Source organism: Vicia villosa, unplaced genomic scaffold (genome assembly GCF_029867415.1).
Source record: "Vicia villosa cultivar HV-30 ecotype Madison, WI unplaced genomic scaffold, Vvil1.0 ctg.000816F_1_1, whole genome shotgun sequence".
Lineage (NCBI taxonomy): Eukaryota > Viridiplantae > Streptophyta > Magnoliopsida > Fabales > Fabaceae > Vicia > Vicia villosa.
The window spans coordinates 483,716-511,374 of record NW_026705359.1 but is presented as its reverse complement, the minus strand read 5'-3'; the positions used below and the strand labels follow the sequence as shown (position 1 = coordinate 511,374).

General features: G+C 36.3%; 1 protein-coding gene across 1 annotated transcript; it reads right to left on the bottom strand.

Moving 5' to 3' along the window:
- Positions 1-24,633: 24,633 nt before the first annotated feature.
- LOC131631347 (gamma-glutamyl peptidase 5-like) lies at positions 24,634-26,577 on the bottom strand. Its single transcript, XM_058902137.1, has 4 exons — positions 26,116-26,577; positions 25,333-25,488; positions 25,057-25,224; positions 24,634-24,937 (listed from the first exon to the last, which is right to left on the bottom strand). Exons 1-4 carry the CDS (start codon positions 26,443-26,445, stop codon positions 24,791-24,793), a joined length of 801 nt encoding a protein of 266 aa, XP_058758120.1. The 5' UTR covers positions 26,446-26,577; the 3' UTR covers positions 24,634-24,790.
- Between the last annotated feature and the right edge of the window lie 1,082 nt (positions 26,578-27,659).

Below are 27,659 nucleotides of genomic sequence, written 5' to 3'. Positions count from 1 at the left end.
TACCGAGGTTCGTGAGTTGACATATCCGTTTCGCCATAAAATTGACACTTATAGCCACGAGATACACTTGTCACATATTTCGCTTCCTGGTAAGGAATACGAATGTCGACTATATATTTCCAATAAAGTTGAGAATGTTTAACGAAGATTCTGCATTCTTACCGTGACCTAGTGGGCAAGGAACGCGGTTCCGAACTCTGTTTGAGATACGTCTAATAGAGTTGGGGAAACGTGAAAATTTAACTTGCTAAAGCCTAGAGACTGACATAGCAAGTGCTTGATGATGCGTGTGTTAGTTGCGTGTTGTGTATGTTTTGTTTTAACTTGTTTAACCTGTGAATAGGTTTTAGCCTGTGAATAGGCGCTCTAACCTGTGAATAGGTGCTTTTAGCCTGTGAATAGGCGCTTAGCCTGTTAATAGGCGTTTTACCTGTGAATAGGTGCTTTTAGCATGTGAATAGGCGTTTTACTTGTGAATAGGTGTTTTTGGCCTGTGGATAGACACTTAGCCTGTTAATAGGCGTTTTACCTGTGAATAGGTGCTTTTTAGCCTGTGAAGAGGCGCTTAGCCTGTGAATAGGCATTTTACCTGTGAATAGGTGTTTTTGGCCTGTGGATAGACGCTTAGCCTGTTAATAGGCGTTTTACCTATGAATAGGTGCTTTTTAGCCTGTAAGAGGCGCTTAGCCTGTGAATAGGCATTTTACCTGTGAATAGGTGTTTTTGGCCTGTGGATAGGCGCTTTTACCTGTGAATAGGTGTTTCTACCTGTGAATAGGTGCCCAGCCTATGAATAGGCGTTCTTAACCTGTGAATAAGTGTTCAACCTGTAAATAGGTGCTTGAACCTGTAAATAGGTACTTAATGATTATATTTAACCCTAAATTTGACCAAAACTTGACCAGGAGCTTGGGGATTAAATGATAGCTTCCAAACGGAAATTGGAACATTACTAGATGAGAACTTGTTACTGAACGAGAATCGGATTTGATGGTTTTCCAGGACGAGAACTGGACTTTGTAAGAGTTTGCCAGGACGAGAACTGGGTTTTGTAAGGATTTGCCAGGACGAGAACTGGACTTTGTAATGATTTTCCAGGACGAGAACTGGAATTTGTAAGGTATTGCCAGGACGAGAACTGGACTTTGTAATGATTTGCCCATATACCACGGCTATGCTTATGTCGGCTTGGTAATGTTTATGTATGTGGATAATGCTTATGCTTATGTATATGTTGATTGATGTAACGAGTGGAGCGAAATAATGTCTTATATAAGACTACCTGAAAAGGTTTCTGGAGTGGATATGAAAATTTGTCTTAAAGAAGACTACCTGAAAAGGTACTTTAGAAAGGATAAAATTTGTCTTAAAGAAGACCACCTGGAAAGGCTGAAAGATGTCTTAAAAAAAAGGCTACCTAAAAAGGTTCTTGGAAAGGATGACAATTCGTCTTAAAGAAGACTACCTGAAAAGGTTCCTAGAAAGGATTGTAAGATTTGTCTTATAAAAGTCTACCTAAAAAAGGTGTGGTGTAATGTATCAACCAATGTATGTAATTGTATTTGTATTTTGATGTACGTAATGTTTTAACCAATGTATGTAATGCGTGACTTGGGCATGGATATTGAAGTGCCGATAAAGATTTGGGCTCTACGAAGTTAGGTTTATGCTATATCAGATGAATGAAATGATATGTATGACTTGACGCAAGGGCGAAGTGCTTTGATGAATGCATGATTGAAGTATGTTTGAATGATGCCCCAATGATGGGTCGTGGATAACGAAGGCGTGGAGAGGTTACTAATGTAACAAGGTTATTTGTCATACGATGGTTATGCTAGCATGATTTCTTGATACTCATTTTGAAGTCGAAGATCGCAGGCATAGGAGAGAGATTCACTGGGGATTGTGAAGATATGAGGACAATTTTCCCCTTTGTGGTATGTCATGCCCCAATTTGTTGGGTATTCGCAGAGATTTGTCTTGATATGAACTCGGACGTAGTTATATCGTAGCATGCACTTGAGATGTCTAGCCCATTGTTTTGATTTTTGAAATATTCCACGCCTTTGACTTAGAATTACTTATCATACGAATTTGATATGCACTGCCCCCAACATTTGATAGTTGAAAGGTTTGCCCTCGATCTCCAGGATATGGAGGACTAACCATGATGTGATATCAATTCGATATGAACTGCTCCAATATTTGGATTTTTGAAAGATATGCCCCTGATTGTTATTGCTTAGAGATGTGACCCATGTTGGTTGAATCTTAGAATAAATGCCCCTAGTCAATAGGATCTTTTGATTATGTGCCCCTATAATCATTGGGATTTTGCCCATGATTAGGAGAACCCCCTAGACGTGGTTCCCCTATTTAAGAGTTTATTGGAAATGACCAATTTTGAGATCTCCTTGATGCTAAGTATTTCTTCATAGATAAAGTTGTACCCTTTGAGAAGTAATTCTTAGTTATGCACATGCCAGTTTTGAAATTGAAGTTCGTTGTGAAATAGAAATGGATGATTAGAGATGGATGTTTGGTTAAACAAAGTGATTAGCAATAATTTAACAAACATAGGAGTCAATATAACACAAATTTTGCCGAGTATGCTTTCAACGTTAACCTTGCTTCAATTAGGGCTTTTGAATGTTGTATCGTGGCCGTGGTTCGTGGTTTAAGAAACAAAAGATATATGGCTCAAAATTTATTTAGCCCACCCCATTCTCCTTGATATTCTCCAATCCTAAATCTGATTAATCCAATAAATGTATTAAGTTTGCAAGAGAGTTTTTGTTCTGATGATGAGCAGAAGCATTAGTGAAGATTCAAGCGCCAATGAAGAATGTTGTTAAGATCCAAGCGTTGATGGGAAGCTTTAGAAATCACAAGATTATCCTCCATTTTTTGTTTTTGATCCCTTATTTTTTGCATGGACCAATTCTTTTGAATTTGGCCCATTGGGATGCCCTAACTTTTGCCTAAGTCAAAAAAAATTTCTTTGACTTAGCGGGCTTTCTCCTTTTGAATTTTTTTGAACACTTTTGACTTCCTTGTTGATTGTTATCAGCTTCATCTTTGTTGCTTATGCAATCTTGAACGATGCGTCGTGGATCTTATCTTTATTGATTCCTCAATATTGGATGATGAATGCGAGGATGAAGACGTGCTTGAGCCTTTGCTTTGATTGACCAATTCTCTTGAGAATAGAATACACCATTGAATTAATCGCAATCTACCCTGCCCCTGGTTAAGATTAAGGTTTATTTGAAAAATAGAAATAAACTCCGACTCCTGACTCGAGGGGGTTGACTACGGATTAACTCCCTTATTTCTCCACTGTTTAGGAATTGAAATAATGCCTTACATCATCAGCTCGGTTTTACATTAAAAGCATACGTTAGCAAAATTCGGTTAATTTTAATTACATCTTTCTCACTCGAAGTTTGTTAAAAGTGGAAATGGAAAATTGATAATGGAAAAGTATTGATATTCACAGATACGAAAGAGTGAAACGAATGGATTTCATTCAAAACATGCATGATTATTTTATTAGAATTATTAATAAAAAGTACAACGTTTACACCAAATACTTAGCGATCATAGAAACTACAATTGGAAATGATAAAACCTATTGATCCTAGGGACAATCTCCTTTGTTGATCCAATGACTTTGTTTTACTTCTCAGTTCTTTGACTTGTAGAACTAAAGGGTAATCTTTGACTTTCCTTGGGCATATCAATTTTACTGAGAAGACAGTTGATTTCGATGTAGGGGAATCTCCAATGATAATTGAATTTGGGGCGTATGCGTGGGCGTAGGCGTAGGTATGTAGTTTGTGAAGTGAAGGACAACCTTTTCTCCTTGTAGGACCAAGCTCATTCGAATCTCCAATAGTTAATTCTCCTCTCTCCATAGTTTAAGACCTTTTCGAGTTCTTCACGAGTCTCGGAAAATCAGCCAGCATAGCAAATGGATAAGGGCGAAGATGGAAATGCAAATGCAAATGTATGAATGTATGAAAATGCGTGGGTACGAGGAAAGACATCCCTACAAGTTAGGGATTATGACACAACGAAGGAAATCCTTACAAGTTAAGGAATGCGTAGAAGAGAGCACATGGTGACCGTTTAACAATCACCATATCCCATGGCCATTTGGAGGCCATACAATGTGCATAAATGTGGACGTCATTTGCGGGAAGAAAAATATCTTCAAAAAGGAATCCCTACATGCTAGGGAATGCGTGGAAATGAACACATGATGACCGTTCAAGATTGTCACCAGATCTCATGAGCCGTTCGCTTCAAATATAATGGAACTCAGAATAGATATCTGAGGGCATAGATTCAAAGTTTAATAACGGATGACTAGGATTGAATATTGATGTCCACAGATCCTATGGATCGTTTGCTTCAAAACTGGCGGCCCTTAGAATAAATATCCGAGGGTGTAGATTCAAAGTCTAATGGACGAATGACTTGGTTTGAATATTAATTAAGGATATACGGCATGCGAGCGCTCAGGGATCCGTCAAGAGTCTCCTCATCACGTGGCCATCATGAGGCCACATGTTGCACATTCAGGGACGGAGGGACATCCGTTTAAACCAAAATCTGAGAGGTCTTATAGACAATGTCAGATTAAAGGGAATCCTTACAGGCTAGGGATCCGGGTTAAGCGAAATAATACCTTACGAGTCTATGGGATGATACTTGTAAGAGATAACCCTACGTGGACTTAGATTTACCACGTAATGCCCCTCTCGGGTGGCTTCCCATGAAGGGTGGGATGATAAAATTACCTTAGTACGTAGGTTCATAAGTTCGTCCTACGTATCTTCTACCCTTACCAAAGGTGGTTTAATTCTAAAGGTCTCATGGTGCTCTTTCGTACCCTCTGAAACTTTTTGTTTCATCGGATTTTTTTGAAAGAGCTTTTTTGTCCATGAGGTTCGAATTTTAGGGGTAGGTTCCCAGAGAGATCAGCCAAATTACGCATCCTACCCTCGACAAGGTCTAGCCTCGTCTAAGATATTTCCCGAAATTCAGCCCACTCTGAGTGGAATTGTCACTAAAGCTCGTAGGCGATGCAAGTCTCCTCTTACTTAGTGACAATTCCCACACTTAAGGTTTAACAACAATTTCATATGTATATATAACCCAGCAATAATAAGGCAAATATATTTCAAATAATAATATTTAACATTATTAAAGAAATAAAATAAAGAATAAAAGAAATTGCCAAATAAATATAAACCATAAAATCAAAACCTAAACCAAAGAGACATGCCCCAAACCTTAAGTGCTTCTCTGCTCTAAGGTCCCCAGCAGAGTCGCCAGCTGTTACGACCGGCTTTAAATTTTAAGCTTTTTAAACTTAAACTACAGAGTCGCCACCTATATTTATTCTATTCTAAGGATAAGGGAAAATATGGGATAAAACCTAATTAAGAGTTTTCTAGGTAAGTCGAGAAATTAGGATTTAGGGAAGGTGTTAGGCACCCTAAATCCTTCCTTAAGGTTTATAGAGTCTCTTGGGTAAGGTTTATGGTAGATAGTTTGTGGTTAAAAATTATATTAAATAGAAGGGTAAAGAATAAAATCTTAAACCTACAGACGAATTATATTTTAGGAAAAGGGGACTCGTTTCGGTTGTCCGAATGCCTACGTACCTCCTTAATGGAGGATCAGAGTCAACGTAGTTCGTAGATTTTTGTTGGTGTTTTTTATGGGATTGTACACCATTATTTGTATGTTGAAATGTGTTTTACGTAGTTCGCAGTTACCGTAGTTCGTAGTTGTGAGTGAAGATAAATTTTGTGTACAATCCCTTGTTTTTGTATTTTTTGTATAATGGATAATTAGTAATGAATTTTAATTGAATTAGAATAATTATATATTTTATAATATAGATTTATTAATTAAAAGGGTGCAGTTACCAATAATAATATCTATACAAATACAATATAATAAGTCAATACTTAGTAAAATTATATAATTGGATTCTAAGCTAAGTGAATTTTAATTTTTTTTAAACTAAATTATCATGTCGTATATCTAAAATAAATTAGAAATAAGTTGAGAAAGTATTAGATTTAAATAACTTCAGTAATTTAGTTATTGAATTATTTAAGAATTACATCCATTTTATCAAACTAAAGTATAAATTAGAAAATTATAAAATAAAGTGTATTAGATACAATAAAGTATATTAGACAATATTAAAAGAGGTTATTAGTTACTACATGTATTTAAATTTAAATGTAAAAATAACAATAGTAATATTACTACATTAAATTATTTATTAAATATAAATATGGATTAGAAAATTTAAATAAAATCAAGGGGGTGTGTTTATGTGTATGAGTAATTTTTAAAGGGTGTTAATAGTATAGGTCTGGCCCAATATGACTCAAGGTCTGTTTGGACAAGGTGATGGTGCGCGTACGGTGTTACGGTGGGCTGCAGGATTGCGATAGTTTGATCCAAATCTAATGGCCTCCAGAGTTACGATCTGGGACGTAGATCCAGAATAAGACGATCCAATGGTCTGCATGTTAAGTTTAACTGAAGGTGTACCGTAAGGTCTGTGCGCATGATTATTATTATTATATTGTTTTTGTTATTTTTTATTTAAAATAAAGAGGAATATGAAAGGGATCATTCACGACCCTAACCCTTCATTTCTCAATGAAATTTCTCTCTCCCCTTTTACTATTTCTTTTTCTCACTTTTTCTGTTTTCTCTCTAACAACAACTGTCTATCAAGAAAACCTCCCCTAAAATCCCAGAACCCCAACCTAAACATGCATCCAAGTAACAACAATGCCAAATATTCAAGCTAAGTTGTTTATCGTGGTTACCTCTTCCCAGAAATTCTTTTCGTATAGCTCCTTCGTTTTCCGATTTGCTTCGTCTAATCCCTCCTGGTTCTCCTTTTTCAGATGCAAGACTGGAATGGAGGCACAACGAAGGCTTCGAGTGGCTTTGGGTTCGGAACGAGGTTTACGGCAACAGATGCAAGCACCAACGTTTTTCTGATTCTTTTTTTCGATCTTCCTCCCCCCTTCTGTAGATTTTAGGTTTTGCTTTTATAGAGTTTTTAGGATTGATGAATTAGGAAATAGTTTAAGTCTTTGTTGTTACAAATCAATTGAATTAATTTGTAGATCCGATTTTTTTCAAATTTGTTTATTATACCTGATTTGTTTCTGGATTTAGATTTTAGGGATTTGATTTTGTATATATTACAGAATTGATTTTGTACCACTTTTAAAATTAGGGATTTAAGTTTACATGAGTTTTAATGTGAGATTCGATTATTATTCTAATTTTGAAAGTTTGTAATCAAATTTTGATTTACTGATAAATGAAACAATCAATTTCGTTTATGTCTATATTTGATTTATTTCCGAATTTGTTTCTTCCTTATTTGATTTGGGGCTTGAAGTATTTTGAAGAACTAGGGTTTGGTGGTTTGGAGGAGGGGCGGCCGCCGTTTGGATGAAGAGGAAGAAGATGAATAGGGTTTAAACCCTAGTTTGACTTTAGTCAGAATAAATATTAAATTAATAAAATAAAACTGATTATTTACAAATGTTAATTAACAATAAAAATAAATAAAATAAAATAACTTAATATAAGGCATCCTCCTTTTTATTTTATAATATTTTAAATTAACAATGATGAGAAATAACAATAATCTAATTAATAGATATTTAAAAATAAATATAAATAATTAATAGTATTAGTTAATAACAAATGATGAATAATAGTACAATTAGATGTTAACGCTAATAATTTAAAATAATTTTACCGGATAGCTAGATAGTTAGGGGAGAGATTAAAACAAATGTAATAATAACTACTAAATAATAATAATTACTATAACTACTTAATAATAGTAATAATTAATATAATTTCAAATAATAGTGATAATAAAAAGTCATCATAACTTTTTTATGTTGATTTGTAAAAATAAAACAAAAATGTAGCCTAAAAAAAAAAAGGGAAGTCAGCGCCTCCTTTTGTCACTAATAATTTTCTTTTTTTACACATTTTTTTTTTATTACTAATATTTATTATTTAAACTAATTAGTTCTAGGAAATTGATTTGTTTTAATTGTGAAGAGGTCAAAGGCCATGGAATGGATTATTTCCTTTTTTTTAAAACAACGCATACATTAATAATAATTTTTTTAATTAAACTTAATTATTAACTAAAAATGATTTTTATTACGTGTATATAAATATATATTTAGCTATTTTTTTTTAAACAATTTTTATTTAATAAATGGGCTTGAACTCTATTCGGTTCAAAGGACAAAAATAGCAAATACACCCCCTCCATAATGGACTTAGAGAATAATTATTCTTCTTAAAATGGGCTTAACAATCAAGATGTTAAGCCTGTTGTTTGACATATACCCCTTTTAGAAAAAGAAACCCTACAAAATTGTGATACATCCCAATTAATAAGACGAAATAGCAATAGGGCAAATTTTGGGGTATGACACGTGTAAAACAGTGTTTTTATCAACCTTCACCGTCTTTCCTATTTTATTTCCAATATGGTGTAAAATTCTGCAATCATAATATTCTATTATCAATTCCGGCACTCTCACCCACACCGCGACCGATTTGATCGTATCACTTTGAGGATGGAAATTCGGACTCCATGGTTTGACAGTTAAGTAATGATCGTATATAAATCACGGCCCATTCAGCGTTGCCGTTGCATGATCCTGATCATGAGAGAATGTAACAAGGTAATAATCGTTGCTGAGATCGATTATGTTAATGATTCCTTTCTTCACCCACATCTGCTTAAGTCTCGTCTCCAACGCCTTGTATCCGATCCTTGTTCCTAATAGTTTAACTATGACACCTTGTTTCCATGGTTTGTGAATCCTTCTTTCTTCTGCTTTAGACAAAATGAACAAAGGACAATCAAACCCTCCCACCTTTTGCTCCACTACACGTATAGCTTCAGCATCATCTTCATCAATCTCTTCATCATCAGTCTCCCACAAAGAACTACCATCTTTCTCTGTGTTATGTTCATCACCTTCCACTCCCATGATCATATCCTTATAGGAACGTGGTTTCTGACTAGAACTTCCATCTACACTGCACAACCTTTCGTGACTCCCCTCCTCTCCTACTGTCATTAGATCTTCATTAGTATTAATCTTCTCACTCTTATCCTTCGCCTTTTTGGTACTATGCTCCTGCAGATCAATCTCCTCCAAGGATTTTCCATGCAAGTCGCTTGTAGTCGGTACAAACCCTAGCAGAGGGTTCACATCGCCGTTTTTTTTATGTTCTATATGTTTAATTTATTAAATATATTTTAATGTTTTATTTTTAACAATGTTTTATACTTTATTTTATCAAGGGTTTTATTGTTAAAATAGAAAGGGCCTCGGAAACCCATTACCTACTCCACACGAATGAAGCCACATGTTATAGTTCTCTACTCATTCCCATCTCTAATTTAATTAATTGTAGTGCAAGTTTGTTTCAGCTTAAAAAAAGGTTTTTTTAATATTTTTAAAAATAAATTTTCTAAATCCGTTTTTCAAAATATTACAAATTTTTTTATATTTGTTTTTTTAAAATGAAACATTAATTTTGACATCTTATAACATAAACATACATAATTGAAGACCAAAACTTAGTCAAAAACATAATTTTTTCAAAAAGTTGTATTTTAAAAATGATTTTTATGAAAATCTATTTGAAATAGCTTCAAAATTAAGTGATTTTTTAAAATTTTGATATCCAATTTTTTTTTCATAAATAGATGAAATACACATTTTAAGAATAATTATTCAAACAAAATTTTTATTTGAAGTTTTTTTGCAAAATTTTTTTTCACAAACGAACTCATAATTTAATCTAGTGTGATTCAAACTTTTTACAAAATGCTTGATAGAATTTTAATAAACATTAGTATTACTCACTCTCATCTTAGTTATACGAGAAATTTTACTTTGAATAACCATGTATCCGGAGATTCTGGACTAATACAAAGTAAATTTTTTTTTACTACGGACCATAGATTATGCGAATAACTATAAAGCATTTATGTGAATTTCAATAAAGATTTTAAAGGTGGAAAACTAATTAGAGACTTCACGATGACAACGGCTAAAATAACATATGTGAAAGCATGAGAGCAAAAGTTGAAATAATTAAACGAGGTCGGTGAAACAGCTTATGAATGGTTAGCTCGAGGTTGTACCAAATTGGTTGGTATATATTAGATGTATTAAGCAGTAGTAGCCGTATTTGTAGTGCTTGTAAGTATGACTGACACCTGTCAAGGGGTCAGCATCTCTAATCTTCTACAGCAAGTCATCACCACTTGTACTATAAAAGAAAGTTAGTTATCATTTGTAACTAATTTTTCAATCAATTGAAAATTGTTGAGACTCTATGAAGATCTCGTTCTCTCTTTCTATCATGGTATCAGTAGACTAAGCAGTAGCTGTTTCGGTCCTCAGCCAGGGCGTCGCCGTCTTCCACCGCCAATTCCGCTTCCGATAGCGAAGATCCACCATCGGAGAAGAGTACACCGGCCAGTTCCGATGATCTTCGTCGTTTCAATTTCGCGCTCAAGCTTTCGCAAAAACTGGATGAAAAGAACTTTCATCTATGGAGGCAATAGGTTGAACCGTTCATCAACGCTCACAGATTCATTGAGTTCGTCGTTTGTACGCGAATTACGCCTCGATTTGTTGATGATGAAGCTTGCAAGTCTGGATGTGAGAATCCTGCATACTCCGCATGGCTTCAAAAGGATCAAATGCTACTTTCGTGGTTACAGTCCACATTACCGAGTGAGATCCTCTCTCGAGTGCTAGGTTGCACTCATGCACATGAACTTTGGGATCATCTTTTCCAGTATTTTTAAAAACAAACGCGTGCTCGCGCAAGACAGTTATGTGTGGAACTTCGTGCGATGAAGCTTGAATATCTCTCGGTTCTATATTATCTTCTCAAGATTCGCATGATTGTTGATTCTCTTGCGTCCATTGGTGACTCTTTTCCATTTTCGCATCACATAGATGTCATCCTTGAAGGTCTTCCATCTGAATTTGCACCAGTTGTTTCTGTTATTGAGAGTAAGTTTAGAGTCATGGATATTGATGAGGTAGAAATTCTTCTTGTTGCTCATGAACTACGGTTAACCAAGTTCAAGAAGGTATCAGATGTAGCTACTCTCAATCTCTCTCAAGTGCCACCTGAAGCTCCTGCCTCAACTGACTCTAATGTTGTGGTTAGTACTAAAGCTCCTCAATCTCAACCTCCTACCTTTACAGAACCAGATTACAACAGTTTCAGAGGTGGTAGATATGGTAGAGGAGGTGGCAGAAATGGTAGAGGACGTGGTGGACGTAACTCTAATGTGAAGTGTCAGGTTTACTTCAAAATTGGTCACACTGCTTTGAATTGTTGGCACAGGTACTGAAGGATAGAAAAACACTTGAAAGGGGGGGGGGATTGAATAAGTGTGACTTTAAAACTTGGACGATAAAAACAAATTGCACAGTTATTTTTATCCTGGTTCGCTGTTAACTAAGCTACTCCAGTCCACCCCCGCAGAGATGATTTACCTCAACCTGAGGATTTAATCCACTAATCGCACGGATTACAATGGTTATCCACTTAGTCAGCAACTAAGTCTTCCAGAGTCTACTGATCACAACTTGATCACTCCAGGCAACTGCTTAGATACCCTCTAAGACTTTCTAGAGTATACTGATCAACCTGATCACTCTAGTTACAATCTGCTCAGCCAACTGCCAAGACTTCCTAGAGTATACTGATCAACCTGATCACTCTAGTTACCTTACAACTTAATGTAATCAATCTAAGAGTTTTACAAATGCTTCTTACAAGCTATAATCACAAACTGTGATATTTCTCTTAATCTTTTAAGTTTAATCTCACTAAAATATTACAACAGCAATGTAGTGAGCTTTGATGAAGATGAAGATTCTGAGCTTTGGTTTGAACAGAGTTTCAGCAAGTTAATATTCACAGAATTGATGTAGATTCGTTAACCTTGCTTCTCATCAGAACTTCATATTTATAGGCGTTGAGAAGATGACCGTTGAGTGCATTTAATGCTTTGCGTGTTCCGTACAACATCGCATTTAATGTTATACGCTTTTGTCAACTACCTCGAGCCTTGTTCACGTTGTGTCTACTGACGTTGCCTTTAATAGCTTTAACGTTCCTTTTGTCAGTCAGCGTAGCCTGCCACTTGTACTTTCTTCTGATGCTTGTGAATACAACGTTTGATTATCATCAGAGTCAAACAGCTTGGTGCAGCATCTTCTGATCTTCTGACCTTGAAGTGCTTCTGAGCGTGATACCATCAGAACTTCAGTGCTTCTGATCTCTTGTTCTTCTGATGCTTCCATAGACCCATGTTCTGATTCTGCTTCGACCATCTTCTGATGTCTTGCCAGACCATGTTCTGATGTTGCATGCTGAACCCTTTGAGACAAAGCTTCTGAGCGCTGAATTATGCGTACTCTTTATATATTTCCTGAAAAGGAAATTGCATTGGATTAGAGTACCATATTATCTTAAGCAAAATTCATATTATTGTTATCATCAAAACTAAGATAATTGATAAGAACAAATCTTGTTCTAACAATCTCCCCCTTTTTGATGATGACAAAAACATATATAAATGATATGAATTTGCGATCAGAAAGAGTAAACGGCAAAAGACAAATTACACAGCTATAGCATAAGCATATGAATAAGTCTCCCCCTGAGATTAACAATCTCCCCCTGAGATAAATAATCTCCCCCTGAAATAGATACTCGAAGAACTTTAATAAAAGACTTCCCTGATTATTTCGGTTGAGACGATCATATATGCTTCTATCTTCAGAGAATTCATAGCTTCTGACTTCTGCTTCCATTGGACAGCTTCAGAACTTGAATTTCTTTGGATCCTTAGAACACTCACAGCTTCTGATTTCTGCTTCCATTCAGGACAGCTTCAGAATTTGAATTTCTTTGATCTTCAGAACATTCACAGCTTCTGATTTCTGCTTCCATTCAGGATAGCTTCAGAACTTGAATTTCTTTGATCCTCAGAACATTCACAGCTTCTGATTTCTGCTTCCATTCAGGACAGCTTCAGAACTTGAGTTTTCTGGATCTTTTAGAACATTCACCGCTTCTGATTTCTGCTTCCCTCGGATAGCTTCAGAACTTTGAATGTCTATTAACATCACTTCATGCTAGATTTGTATCAGAACATTGTTGAATGTACCAGAGCATCATCAGAGCATCTCTACATCCTGAAATGTTACAGAACAAAAAACTAAACGACAAAAGTCAGCATGAATGAATCAGAACATAAAATGTATATTCAAATACATGATATGTATCAGAGCCAAATGTATCAGAGCATTATAGGCTAAAAACATGTATCAGAGCAAAACACATTATATGTATTAGAACAATTTGAAGTTCTTGCTTCTGACTTCTGAAGCTTGACAGCACTCAGCTTGCTTCAGTTCCATGAGCTTATTCTTTTTACAGAATGACGCTTCTTATGGTCTTGCTTCTAGTGTTTGCTTCTGAAGATTTTCTTCAACTCTTTATACCTGCAAAACACTTAAACCATATAGAACTTGCAGTTCTTGTTAGTGAATGTGTGGGAGCCTTTACCCAGCAACTAATAGATTTAATCAAATCATTTATCATTTATCTTTCTCCCCCTTTTTGTCATAACATCAAAAAGAATATTTAAAAAGATTCAGATGTATAAAACGACAAAAAACATTTACTGGAATGTAAAAGCAAAGAAACTTTTCATTGATAATCAAAAGATAGATTACAAAAGGTTCCTATGTTTAACAAGAAGAGAAACATTCCTAGCAAATACAAAAAAGAATTTCCAAAGAGGAAATTACTACAAAAAATAAAAAAAAATCACCCCAAAAGGAAATGACTACAAAGATCACAACCCTCGGTCAAGAAACTCAACATAGAAGTTGAGCATATCTTCCCAAAACTCAAGAAAGTCTTCTGTCTTTGGATGGAAGTTGATAACAACATCAAAGAAGAGGTCTGACTTGAGAGGTATTAGAAGAGCCATCCCGAGATGCACAGAGATCTGTCGCCTTTGAGTCATGGATCTTCAACAGGCTTAGGGTGAGCAAGGTAGATAGAAAAGAAAAAACGAGAGAGAGAGAGAGAGAGAAAACTTTGAAAAGGAAAGCAAGTAGATAGGAAAACCAAAAACGTTTGAAGAGAATTTAAAAGAAAATAAAAAGAAGCAATTGATGACAAACATTTAATGTTGCGTGAAAAGAGGAGAGATAATAAAGACAAATGAGGTGACTAGCACAGTTACCTATGGTCGGCGTCCCTTCAACTGTACGCGCGCTTATCCAAAAACAGTAACAGCAGGTTTACCATCCCGAGATAAAGCGTTACAGCTGTTTTTGCTTTAAAAGAGGTTCTGAATCAACTTAGACAATGAAACGTTAGTAATAACCGAATCATAATTTCTAAAAGATTTCAATCAGAACTTCTGATTAACATTCATTTCAGAAGATACTCATACATGAGAACTTCTCATCTTCTCATTCTGGGCATAGATCCATACTGATGTTCTTCAGAATGAACTTAAACCTATCTTCAGCCAGGGGTTTTGTAAAGATATCAGCCCATTGATGGTCTGTATCCACAAAGTTTAAAGAAATAACACCCTTCTGAACATAGTCCCTTATGAAATGATGTTTAATCTCAATATGTTTAGCTTTTGAATGAAGAATAGGATTCTTAGATAAACATATAGCAGAAGTATTATCACAGAATATAGGAATGTTACTCTCATATATCTGATAATCTTCTAACTGACTCTTCATCCAGAGCATCTGTGTACTACAACCAGCAGCAGCAACGTATTCTGCTTCTGTTGTTGATAGAGCAATAGTTGCTTGCTTCTTGCTGTACCAGGAGATCAAATGACTTCCAAGAAATTGGCAACTTCCTGAAGTACTTTTTCTTTCAATTCTGTCTCCAGCATAGTCAGCATCACAGAATCCTACTAAGTTGTATTCTTTAGATTTTCTGTAAACTAAACCAACATTAGTAGTACCTTTCAGATACCTTAGAATTCTCTTAACAGCAGTTAAATGAGATTATCTAGGATCTGATTGGAATCTAGCACACAAACAAACACTGAACAGAATGTCAGGTCTAGAAGCAGTCAAATATAGAAGAGATCCAATCATACCTCTGTATAACTTCTGATCTACCTTCTTACTTACCTCATCCTTACCTAGGATGCATGTTGGATGCATAGGAGTTTTGGCTTCTTTGCAGTCCAGAAGATTAAACTTCTTCAGAAGTTCTTTCACATACTTGGTTTGGTGAACATATGTTCCTTCTGATGTTTGATTTATTTGTATTCCAAGGAAATACTTGAGTTCTCCCATCATGCTCATTTCAAACTCAGCCTGCATAGACTCAGCAAACTCCTTTCCAAGTGTAGCATTAGATGTTCCAAAAATAATATCATCTACATATATTTGACAAATTAAAATATCCCTTTTAAAGGTTTTACAAAAGAGAGTAGTGTCCACTTTTCCTCTAGTGAAACCATTGTCCAGAAGGAAAGAACTTAAGCGTTCATACCAAGCTCTGGGAGCTTGTTTCAATCCATACAATGATTTCTTTAATTTAAAAACATGATTCGGAGACATAGAGTCTTCAAAACCAGGAGGTTGATGGACATAAACTTCTTCATCTATATAACCATTTAAGAAGGCACTCTTAACATCCATCTGATAAAGAGTGATGTTATGTTGAGTGGCAAAAGAAATTAGTAGACAAATAGATTCTAACCTGGCCACTGGTGCAAAGGTTTCTGTATAGTCAATCCCTTCTTGCTGACTATAACCCTGAGCCACCAGTCTGGCTTTGTTTCTTATCACTTCACCTTTCTCACTGAGCTTGTTTCTGAAGACCCATTTTGTACCGATTATATTAAATCCATCTGGTCTAGGAACAAGATCCCAAACATCATTCCTTGTAAACTGATTCAGTTCTTCTTGCATAGCAATTATCCAGTCTGGATCTTCTAGAGCATGATCAACAGAAGTTGGCTCGATCAAAGATACAAGACCTAATTGACAGTTTGCATTGTTCCTAAGGAATGCTCTTGTTCTGATTGGATCATCCTTCTTTCCAAGAATGACATCTTCTGAATGACCAGAGATGAGTCTGGATGATCTTCTGACAGATGGTTCTTCAAAAATGCTCAGATTGTCCAGAGAAGCTGATACTTGATCTTCTGCTTCTTTGCTTCTGAGAAGCTCTGCTTCTGATGCGTTGCTTCTTGGCTCGACAACTTCTGATATGTCAATATCACAATCTGCAAAATTATCAAACTGCTTTGGTTTTTCAGAACCAAGCTTATCATCAAACCTGATATTGATTGATTCTTCTACAATCAATGTTTCAGTATTGTATACTCTGTAGCCTTTTGAGCGTTCAGAATATCCAAGAAGGAAACATTTTTGTGCTTTGGAATCAAACTTACCAAGATGATCTTTAGTGTTCAGAATAAAACATACACATCCAAAAGGATGGAAATATGAAATGTTGGGCTTTTTATTCTTCCACAATTCATAGGGAGTCTTATTTAGAATAGGTCTGATAGAGATTCTATTCTGAATATAACATGCAGTGTTTATTGCTTCTGCCCAGAAGTGCTTAGCCATATTGGTTTCATTGATCATGGTTCTGGCCATTTCTTGCAGAGTCCTATTCTTTCGCTCTACAACTCCATTTTGCTGTGGAGTTCTAGGACAAGAGAAATCATGGGCAATACCGTTTTCCTTGAAGAATTCTTCAAAGGATCCGTTCTCAAATTCACCACCATGATCACTTCTGACCTTTATGATTTTGCACTCTTTTTCAGATTGAATCTGAATGCAGAAATCAAAGAACACTGAATGAGTCTCATCCTTGTGTTTCAAGAATTTTACCCACGTCCAGCGACTATAATCATCTACGATGACTAATCCATATTTCTTCCCTCTGACAGATGCTGTTTTGACTGGGCCAAACAGATCAATGTGCAAGAGTTCTAATGGCCTAGAGGTAGAAACAACATTCTTAGACTTGAATGCAGGTTTGGAGAACTTGCCCTTCTGACATGCTTCACAAAGAGCATCTGATTGGTATTTCAGATTAGGGAGTCCTCTGACAAGATTCAGTTTGTTAATCTGAGAAATCTTTCTCAAACTAGCATGACCTAATCTCCTGTGCCAGACCCACTGCTCTTCAGAAACAGACATAAGACAAGTCACCTTCTGACTCATAAGATCTTGCAGATCTGTCTTATAAATGTTGTTCTTCCTCTTGCCTGTAAATAGGATTGAGCCATCCTTCTGATTTACAGCCTTGCAAGACTTTTGATTGAAGATTATATCATAACCATTGTCACTTAATTGACTGATAGATAAAAGGTTATGTGTTAATCCTTCTACAAGAAGTACATTAGAAATGGAAGGAGAGTTACCAGACTTTATAGTTCCAGAGCCAATTATCTTGCCCTTCTGATCTCCTCCAAACTTGACTTCTCCTCCAGACTTAAGCATCAGGTCTTGGAACATAGACCTTCTTCCTGTCATGTGTCGTGAGCATCCAGAGTCCAGGTACCATGACATGTTGTGCTTTATCTTCTTTGCAGCCAAGGATATCTGCAATAGGAATGATCTTATCCTTAGGTACCCACATTTTCTTGGGTCCTTTCTTGTTAGATTTCTTCAAGTTCTGATTGAACTTGGGTTTAACATTATACGCAATAGGAGGAACAGCATGATAATTTTTAACAAGAGTTTCATGATATCTCCTAGGTTGTGTCACATGCTTTTTAGTGTGTGCTATGTGAAAGCTTTTAGCATGTGAGGTGTGCCTAATATCATGTGAGTGGCCAAATTTAAATTGGTTATACAGAGGCTTATATGATATTTTCATATCATCCACAGATTCAAGTTTGTACGGGGTTTCACCCTCATAACCAATGCCTACTCTATTGTTTCTAGACACAGCATATATCATAGAAGCAAGTTGACTTCTGCCTATGCTTCTAGATAGAAATTTTCTGAAGCTCAAGTCATATTCTTTCAGAATATGATTCATGCTAGGAATGGCTTTTTCTGTTTCAGAAGGAGATCCACTATTTTTGGATAGATTTAAAACATTTTCCTTCAGTTCAGAATTTTCCAATTCCAGCTTCTTAGTTTCAAATTCAAATTGCTTTTTCAGCTTTTTGTATTTGATACTAAGACGAGCTTTGAGTTCCAGAAGTTCTGTCAAGCTGGAAACTAATTCGTCTCTAGTGAGTTCAGAAAACACCTCTTCAGAATCTGATTCTGATGTAGATTCTGATCTGTCATCTTTTGTCGCCATCAGCGCACAGTTAGCTTGCTCATCTTCTGAGTCTGATTCATCTTCTGACTCATCCCAGGTTGCCATAAGACCTTTCTTCTTATGAAACTTCTTCTTGGGATTTTCATTTTGAAGTTGTGGACATTCACTCCTGAAGTGTCCTGGCTCATTGCACTCATAGCACATGACCTTCTTCTTGTCAGATCTTCTGTCATCAGAAGATTCTCCACGTTCAAATTTCTTTGAACTTCTGAAGCCTCTGAACTTCCTTTGCTTTGTCTTCCAGAGTTGATTTAACCTTCTGGAGATCAGGGACAGTTCATCTTCTTCTTCAGATTCCGATTCTTCAGGATCTTCTTCTCTAGCCTGAAAAGCGTTAGTGCATTTCTTGATATTTGATTTTAATGCAATAGATTTACCTTTCTTTTGAGGCTCATTTGCATCCAGCTCAATTTCATGGCTTCTCAAGGCACTGATAAGCTCTTCCAAAGAAACTTCATTCAGATTCTTCGCAATCTTGAATGCAGTCACCATAGGACCCCATCTTCTGGGTAAGCTTCTGATGATCTTCTTCACGTGATCAGCCTTGGTGTAGCCTTTGTCAAGAACTCTCAAACCAGCAGTAAGAGTTTGAAATCTTGAAAACATCTTTTCAATGTCTTCATCATCCTCCATCTTGAAGGCTTCATACTTCTGGATAAGGGCGAGAGCTTTAGTCTCCTTGACTTGAGCGTTTCCTTCATGAGTCATTTTCAAGGACTCATATATGTCATAGGCTGTTTCCCTGTTAGATATTTTCTCATACTCAGCATGAGAAATAGCATTCAGCAAAACAGTTCTGCATTTATGATGATTCCTGAAAAGCTTTTTCTGATCATCGCTCATTTCTTGCCTCGTCAGCTTTACGCCAGTGGCATTAACTGGATGTTTGTAACCATCCATCAGCAGATCCCATAAATCACCATCTAGACCAAGAAAGTAACTTTCCAGTTTATCTTTCCAGTATTCAAAGTTTTCACCATCAAATACCGGTGGTCTTGTATAACCATTGTTACCGTTATATTGCTCAGCAGAGCCAGATGTAGATGTAGGTGTAGGTGTAGACCTTTCAGTTCCATCAGCCATCTTTTACTGAAAGCGTTTTTCTCTTCCTGAATCTTTTCTAAACACGGTTAAGTGCTTGCACCTTAGAACCGGCGCTCTGATGCCAATTGAAGGATAGAAAAACACTTAGAAAGGGGGGGGGGGATTGAATAAGTGTGACTTTAAAACTTGGACGATAAAAACAAATTGCACAGTTATTTTTATCCTGGTTCGCTGTTAACTAAGCTACTCCAGTCCACCCCCGCAGAGATGATTTACCTCAACCTGAGGATTTAATCCACTAATCGCACGGATTACAATGGTTATCCACTTAGTCAGCAACTAAGTCTTCCAGAGTCTACTGATCACAACTTGATCACTCCAGGCAACTGCTTAGATACCCTCTAAGACTTTCTAGAGTATACTGATCAACCTGATCACTCTAGTTACAATCTGCTCAGCCAACTGCCAAGACTTCCTAGAGTATACTGATCAACCTGATCACTCTAGTTACCTTACAACTTAATGTAATCAATCTAAGAGTTTTACAAATGCTTCTTACAAGCTATAATCACAAACTGTGATATTTCTCTTAATCGTTTAAGCTTAATCTCACTAAAATATTACAACAGCAATGTAGTGAGCTTTGATGAAGATGAAGATTCTGAGCTTTGGTTTGAACAGAGTTTCAGCAAGTTAATATTCACAGAATTGATGTAGATTCGTTAACCTTGCTTCTCATCAGAACTTCATATTTATAGGCGTTGAGAAGATGACCGTTGAGTGCATTTAATGCTTTGCGTGTTCCGTACAACATCGCATTTAATGTTATACGCTTTTGTCAACTACCTCGAGCCTTGTTCACGCTGTGTCTACTGACGTTGCCTTTAATAGCTTTAACGTTCCTTTTGTCAGTCAGCGTAGCCTGCCACTTGTACTTTCTTCTGATGCTTGTGAATACAACGTTTGATTATCATCAGAGTCAAACAGCTTGGTGCAGCATCTTCTGATCTTCTGACCTTGAAGTGCTTCTGAGCGTGATACCATCAGAACTTCAGTGCTTCTGATCTCTTGTTCTTCTGATGCTTCCATAGACCCATGTTCTGATTCTGCTTCGACCATCTTCTGATGTCTTGCCAGACCATGTTCTGATGTTGCATGCTGAACCCTTTGAGACAAAGCTTCTGAGCGCTGAATTATGCGTACTCTTTATATATTTCCTGAAAAGGAAATTGCATTGGATTAGAGTACCATATTATCTTAAGCAAAATTCATATTATTGTTGTCATCAAAACTAAGATAATTGATAAGAACAAATCTTGTTCTAACAGGTACAACCAGAAATTTCAACCTATGAATTATGGTGGCAATCCTCAAGCTCAGCATTCCCAGCAAGCTCCTATGCCTGGTAGTTACTACACTCCTGCAACACCTGTAGCTTGGGAAACTCAGGCTCCACATGTGTGGACCAGAGCTCCTGGACCTGCTAAAATGGCCACTCCTATTATGCTTGCACCTAGCACATTTGTGGCTAATGCTGCTCCATCCAGTTCCTCAGGCTGGTTTCCTTATTCAGGAGCCTCTTACCATGTCACCAGTGATGCCAAAAATTTGCAGCAGTTAACTCCCTTTGAAGGTCATAAGCAGATCTTCATAGGGAATGGACAAGGTTTGCCTATTCAGTTAGCTGACTCTAGCACTTTTTCTTCTCTTTATCAGCCACACACACCTCTAACACTCAAGAATTTGTTACTTGTTCCTTCTATCACTAAAAATCTCACGAGTGTTAGTAAATTCTGTAGAGATAACAATGTGTATTTTTTGTTCAATGCTAACACCTGTTATGTTAAATCTCAAGTTACCAATGATATCCTCCTTCAAGGTTCTGTTGGAAGTGATGGTCTCTATGAGTTTCCAAATGTCCAACTGTCCAACTCTGCCAAGTCAACTAGTCTTCTTCCCTGTTTTTCAGCAAATAAAACTGATGTACCTAGTGTTAATTCTTATAGCATAGAATCTAATTTGCCTAATGTGTAGCACCTTAGATTAGGTCATCCTAATCTTCAAACTTTGAAACTTGTTCTCCAAAGTTATAATATTCCTTTTTTCTAATAAAGATCAATCTCTGTTTTGTACTGCTTGTTGTATGGGTAAAGCACATCGTTTACACTATTCTGCCTCACACACCACCTACACAACACCTTTTGAACTTGTTTACAATGACCTATGGGGGCCTTCTCCTGGTCCTTCTACAATGGGCTATAACTATTATATGTCCTTTATTGATGCATACTCTAAATTTACCTGGATTTATTTGCTCAAAACTAAATTTGAAGCTTTACCTATTGTTAAACAATTCAAAGCTATGGTTGAACTACAACTGGGTCATCCCATCAAAACTGTTTAGTATGATTAGGGTGGTGAATTTAGGCCTTTTACTAATTACCTAACTGAATTGGGTATTGTGCATAGATTGATATGTCCACATACTCACCATCAAAATGGTGTTGCGGAAAAAAAACATAGGCATATAGTGGACCTTGGTCTTACTCTTCTTAGTCAAGCTTCTATTCCCATTTCCTATTGGGATTATGCTTTTTCCACTGTTGTGTATCTCATAAACAGGCTGCCTATAAGTTCCTTAAGGTCTTTGGTTGCTCTTGTTTTCCCTTGCTCAGGCCTTACAACACACACAAGTGGACTTTAGGTCTCAAGAGTGCGTCTTTCTTGGCTATCTCCCCTCTCATAAAGGATACAAGTGCTTGTCTTCCACTGACAGACTTTACATCTCCAAAGATGTTGTCTTCAATGAATCTAGGTTTCCTTTTCATGAGATGTTTCCTAAGTCTACACCTAAAGGTGTTTCTCCCACTGGAGTTACTCTTTCTGCTCTTCCTTTTCACCACTCTACCTCAAATCTAGATGTCTCCTTGTCTAACTGTGCATCCCTTGTATCCTCCTCTGAGTCATCTGTTGAGTCTATCAAGGGTACTTCTTTAGGGCAGTCATCTGGTGCTTCTTAGTCTTCACTTAGTTCTGCTGCCTCTTCCAGCAGCAACAATTCTTCACCTCAGGCTTCTTCTGTTTATGTCAGTCCTATGCCCATTCCTCCTCTACCTGTTCTTGCTCCCTTTGTTCTTGTTAATCAGCATAGTATGACAACCAGGGCTAAGTCTGGTTTCATTCAACCTAGACTGCAACCTAAACTTCTTCTAACACATACTGAGCCTAAGACAATCAAGCAAGCCTTGTCCACTCCTCACTGGCATTCTGCTATGCAGGCAGAGTTTGATGCTCTTCTTGCTAACAAGACTTGGTCCCTTGTTCCATTGCCCCCTAACAGGAAGGCTATAGGGTGTAATTGGGTTTTCAGGGTTAAAGAAAATCCTGATGGGAGTGTAAATAAATTCAAAGCCATATTGCTGGCTAAAGGCTTTCATCAGCAGCAGGGGTTTGACTTCACAAAGACCTTCTCCCTTGTGGTTAAGCCAGTCATAGTAAGACTTATTCTCACCATTACTCTCACTCATCACTGGCATATTAAGCAGCTGGATGTTAATAATGCATTCCTCAATGGTGGATTGGATGAAGAGGTTTACATGCAACAGCCTCAAGGGTTTGTAGATAAGGATTCTACTCTTGTGTGCAAGTTAAACAAAGCCATCTATGAGCTAAAACAGGCTCCTAGGAAATGTTTTGAGAAGCTTCAAAAAACCCTTATTACTCTCAACTTTCAGCCTAGTAAGTTTGATCCATCTTTGTTTACTTACTTGGCTAATGGGCATACCATCTATCTCCTTGTATATGTGGATGACATAATCATCACTGGAAGCTCTGAATCCCTCATCACCTCTATTGTGTCTAAGCTAAATGAGGCGTTCTCTCTCAAATTTCTGGGTGACTTGGATTATTTTCTTGGTATTGAAGTGAAACCTGCAGCTAATGGCTCACTTCTCCTCACTCAGTCCAAATATATCATAGATTTTCTCAAAAGAACAAACATGTTAGAAGTCTCTGCAGTGAATACTCCTATGCAATCCACTTGCAAACTTACTAAAACTGGCTCTCCTGCCTTATCTGATCCCTTTTTCTACAGGTCTGTTGTTGGTGCACTTCAATATGCAACTATTACAAGACCTGAACTGGCTTATGCAGTCAACAAGGTCTGTCAGTTCATGTCTCATCCTTGTGAGACACAGTGGGTGGCTGTTAAGCGTATCTTGAGGTACCTAAAGGGCACCATCAGTCATGGCCTATGCCTTTCCCCTTTATCTCCCTCTGCTCCTCCTTCACTGAAGGTTTTTTGTGATGCTGATTGGGCCTCTGACCCAGATGACAAAAGAAGCACTTCTGGAGCAGCAATCTATTTTGGTGACAATCTTATTACATGGTGGTCCAAGAAACAGTTGGTTGTGGCTCGTTCTAGTACAAAATCTGAATACAAATCCCTTGCTCTTGCAACTGCTGACTTGCTTTGGATTCAGACTTTGCTGCAAGAACTTCACATTGTCACTAAGCCCCCTATTGTGCTCTGTGATAACCTCTCTGCTATTCTGCTTGCACATAATCCTATACTGCATTCCAAGACCAATCATATGGAGATTGACTTGTTCTTTGTCAGGGAGAAAGCTTAGCCAAGAAAATATCAGTTGTGCACATTTCTGGCACTGACCAAATAGCTGATGTGCTTACCAAACCCTTGGTTTCTACTAAGTTCTTAGAACTAAGACACAAACTCAGAGTTGTTACCACCTCCTGAGTTTATGGGAGAGGGGGGGGGGGGGGGGGGGGGAGGGTATTAGATGTATTAAGCAGTAGCTGTATTTGTAGTACTTGTAAGTATGACTGATACCTGTCAAGGGGTCAGCATCTCTAACCTGCTACAGTAGATCATCATCACTTGTACTATAAAAGAAAGTTAGTTATCATTTGTAACTAACTTTTCAATCAATAGAAAATTGTTGAGACTCTATGAAAGATCTCGTTCTCTCTTTCTATCAGTATAAACATATTTTTTCATTTCAAACAAAATGTCATGTTTTAGAGGAATAATCCTAATAAATCGTTTAACACCGCAATTTTGTTTTATAAAGACAAAAATAAAAGCTTTTTCATTAACATTTAAATTAAATATTTACAAATTAAGGTGCATAAACTGCACCTATAGTTCTATCACTAATTAATGTTACCAAACCAACACATGCATCTTACTAGCTGGTGCATGTGCCACACCTATAGTAGTTAATTATCTTCTACTTCATAATATACCACCAATACTGATTTTTTCTACACCATTTCTCTCACAATAACGACCCTTAAGAAAAGTAATGCACAGTTTCTTCCATGCCTCCCTATCTGGCTCCCACATTCCAGCCTTTTCCTTTGCTTTCACAGCCAAATTTTCCTGTCACCATTCAAAACAAATTAGAATATATGTAACATGTGATGTCACCTACACATAAATTAAATTTATTTATAGTATAATTAATACAAAAATACCATAGAGGGAAAAAATGGTTATACCGTGATGAAATTTCGTTGAATAAGACGGTCGATAATATTGAAAAGAATGTCTTTAGAATACTCAGGGTGCCCTTGAATTCCCATGATATGATCTCCATATCTAAACATCTCAATTCCAGTCTTGTCTGACTTAGCAATCACTTCAGCCTTGGCAGGTAGCTCTCGAATCTAATAATAAATTAGCTTATCTTATGTTATTAATTATGATACACTAAGCATAAAAAATAATATCAGACTTATACATGATAATCTTAATTAATAAATAATTATACACACCTCATCCCTGTGACACTCAATAATGGAGAGTCTTGAAGGAAGTTGAAGAGAAGACAAAGATGATGGCAATGAAGATGACAGTGTTACTTTTCGGACACCAAGGTCCCAGCCAGTTGGTGACCGAGTCACCTTTCCTCCCAAAGCACGACCAAGTATCTAATCAAATTAAACCACTTAGACAAACTCGTGACTTAAAATTAAAGCACTTATATAACTAAGATGATAACATATCATTATCATGTCATAACATAAATGACGCATGTGAAAATTGCATCGTCATGGTCCATGCATATAGACAAGTGTAATACTTTTACAGATTTGCATGTCTCAAAAGTTTGATAAAGATTCTTTTAAAACAATAATTCTAATTACAATAAGTCACTACAGTAAAGTTAAGTCCTTATCAAAAAGAAAAAGTTGTGGATCAATTTCCAGTTGTTATTTGTGTACTATAAGCCAAATATGTACAATAAAAGAATAAAACTAAAGGAATAAACAAAGCTATAGAGTGTCAAATATTCCAAAGTAGAACCAATCCTAAATTGATAAAAGACTGACACGTATAAACTTAATTTAATAAATAAAGTTGATTTCATTTTTGAAAATTTTATTTAATAAATAAAGTTGATTTCAGTTTTGAAGGTGACCCAGTATTATTGTTATATGGCTCTCGCACCGCTATATGAATATGATTAACTTTCATTCTCTGTAATTAGTAATTAACCAGACAAGTAGCTTAAGAAAGCCAGTGATTAATTTGCTAAATTTGGATTAATTTAGTACCTGATGACCGAAGCAAATGCCGAGGATTTTTTTGTTCATGTTGTTCAATTTCTTAAGCAGATTGAGGAGTTTACAGACCCATGTGTCATTTCCATGTGCATCACTGCAACTGCCAGTGATAACAAAACCATCGTAAAGAGCCAATTCTTCTTCCTTAGGAAACTCTCCACGCGCCACCTTGTACACGTCCCAAATCTCACCGTCTTCCTCCAACATCTTCACGAAAACCCCAAAATACCCTCCGTACATTTTCTTCACATAGTCTGAATCATCAGCACATAACAACACCCCAAATCTCTTTCCACTCACACCATTACCATTTTTCTCCATTCTATGAATTTCTGGTTTCTCCGATGACGTGATGGTGATAATGATGATGCTTTCTCTCTCTTTAAATTTTTTTTGTAGAGAGAGAAAGTAAAAGGTGAAACAGATAAAAAGAGAGAGGGGGTTGTTTAAGGGATACTGAGTTTTTTTTTTTGAGAATGGAGAAGGTAACGTTATGGTTTTTAAAGGGGCGGTGTTATGAGAATGGGCATGATTAGTTGTATTATTACAAGTTTGCCATTGGTCCAATTACATCAAAATGACCCCTGGATCTGACCAAAAAGTAGCTTTACAACAGAATTTAAATATTTAGGTTATTGAAATGAAGCTGGTGTTGCCAAAAATAGATGGGATAAAAATTAGTTTTATTTGGAGTGGTGAAATGAATGTAACCGCAATATGGGATAAGGGGGAAAACCTGAAATGAATCTGATCTTGAAAGCGATGTAGATTAATTTAAAGTGGAATGTGATTAACCGATAAACAAAAGGCTCGATTTTCAAGAGTTACATTATGCCTTTGCGCGTTGCTTTCGGTTTACTATAGGCGGAGTTTAAGAAAAATTATTATTTTTTGAATTTAGAACATTTTTATTTTTTACTTTATTTTATTTGATTTACTGTAATAAGATTCTTCTATTGACCATTAAATGACACTTTCAATACTTTCATGATTCTCTTTTATTTTATTTTTTTGGTACTATCATGATTCTCTTTTTTTGCCGGTGAAGACTTATGTCTTTATACATAGAGATCTACTATTACTAATTTCATTTGTGTATACTAGTACTTAGTTTTGGATTTTAATATTTCAAGAGATTTATGAGCATGACTTTATATGAAAAAATTATTTAGTAATATTAATTTTGGATGTAGTTTTTAAAAAAACAGGAGGAATGTTATATGTACACTAAAGCTGACATATACACCGTATATCTATACAGTAATACATACTTTTTTGTTTTTACTTATTATTTTATTCAATATTGAAATCTGTGTCAGGGCAATATGAAAACTAAAAGCTACGGTGTAACACATGGTGTCATAATTGGAATGTACATATAGCATTTCTCTTTTAAGAAATTTCACTTTACCATTCAAATAAAAAAACAAAAATAAAAGTAATAATATAGATTCGATGATGAATATTTTATAAGAGAATAAAATGTTAGAAATTTGGTATATAATCTTGGATATCTTCGAACAATCGTGTTTGTT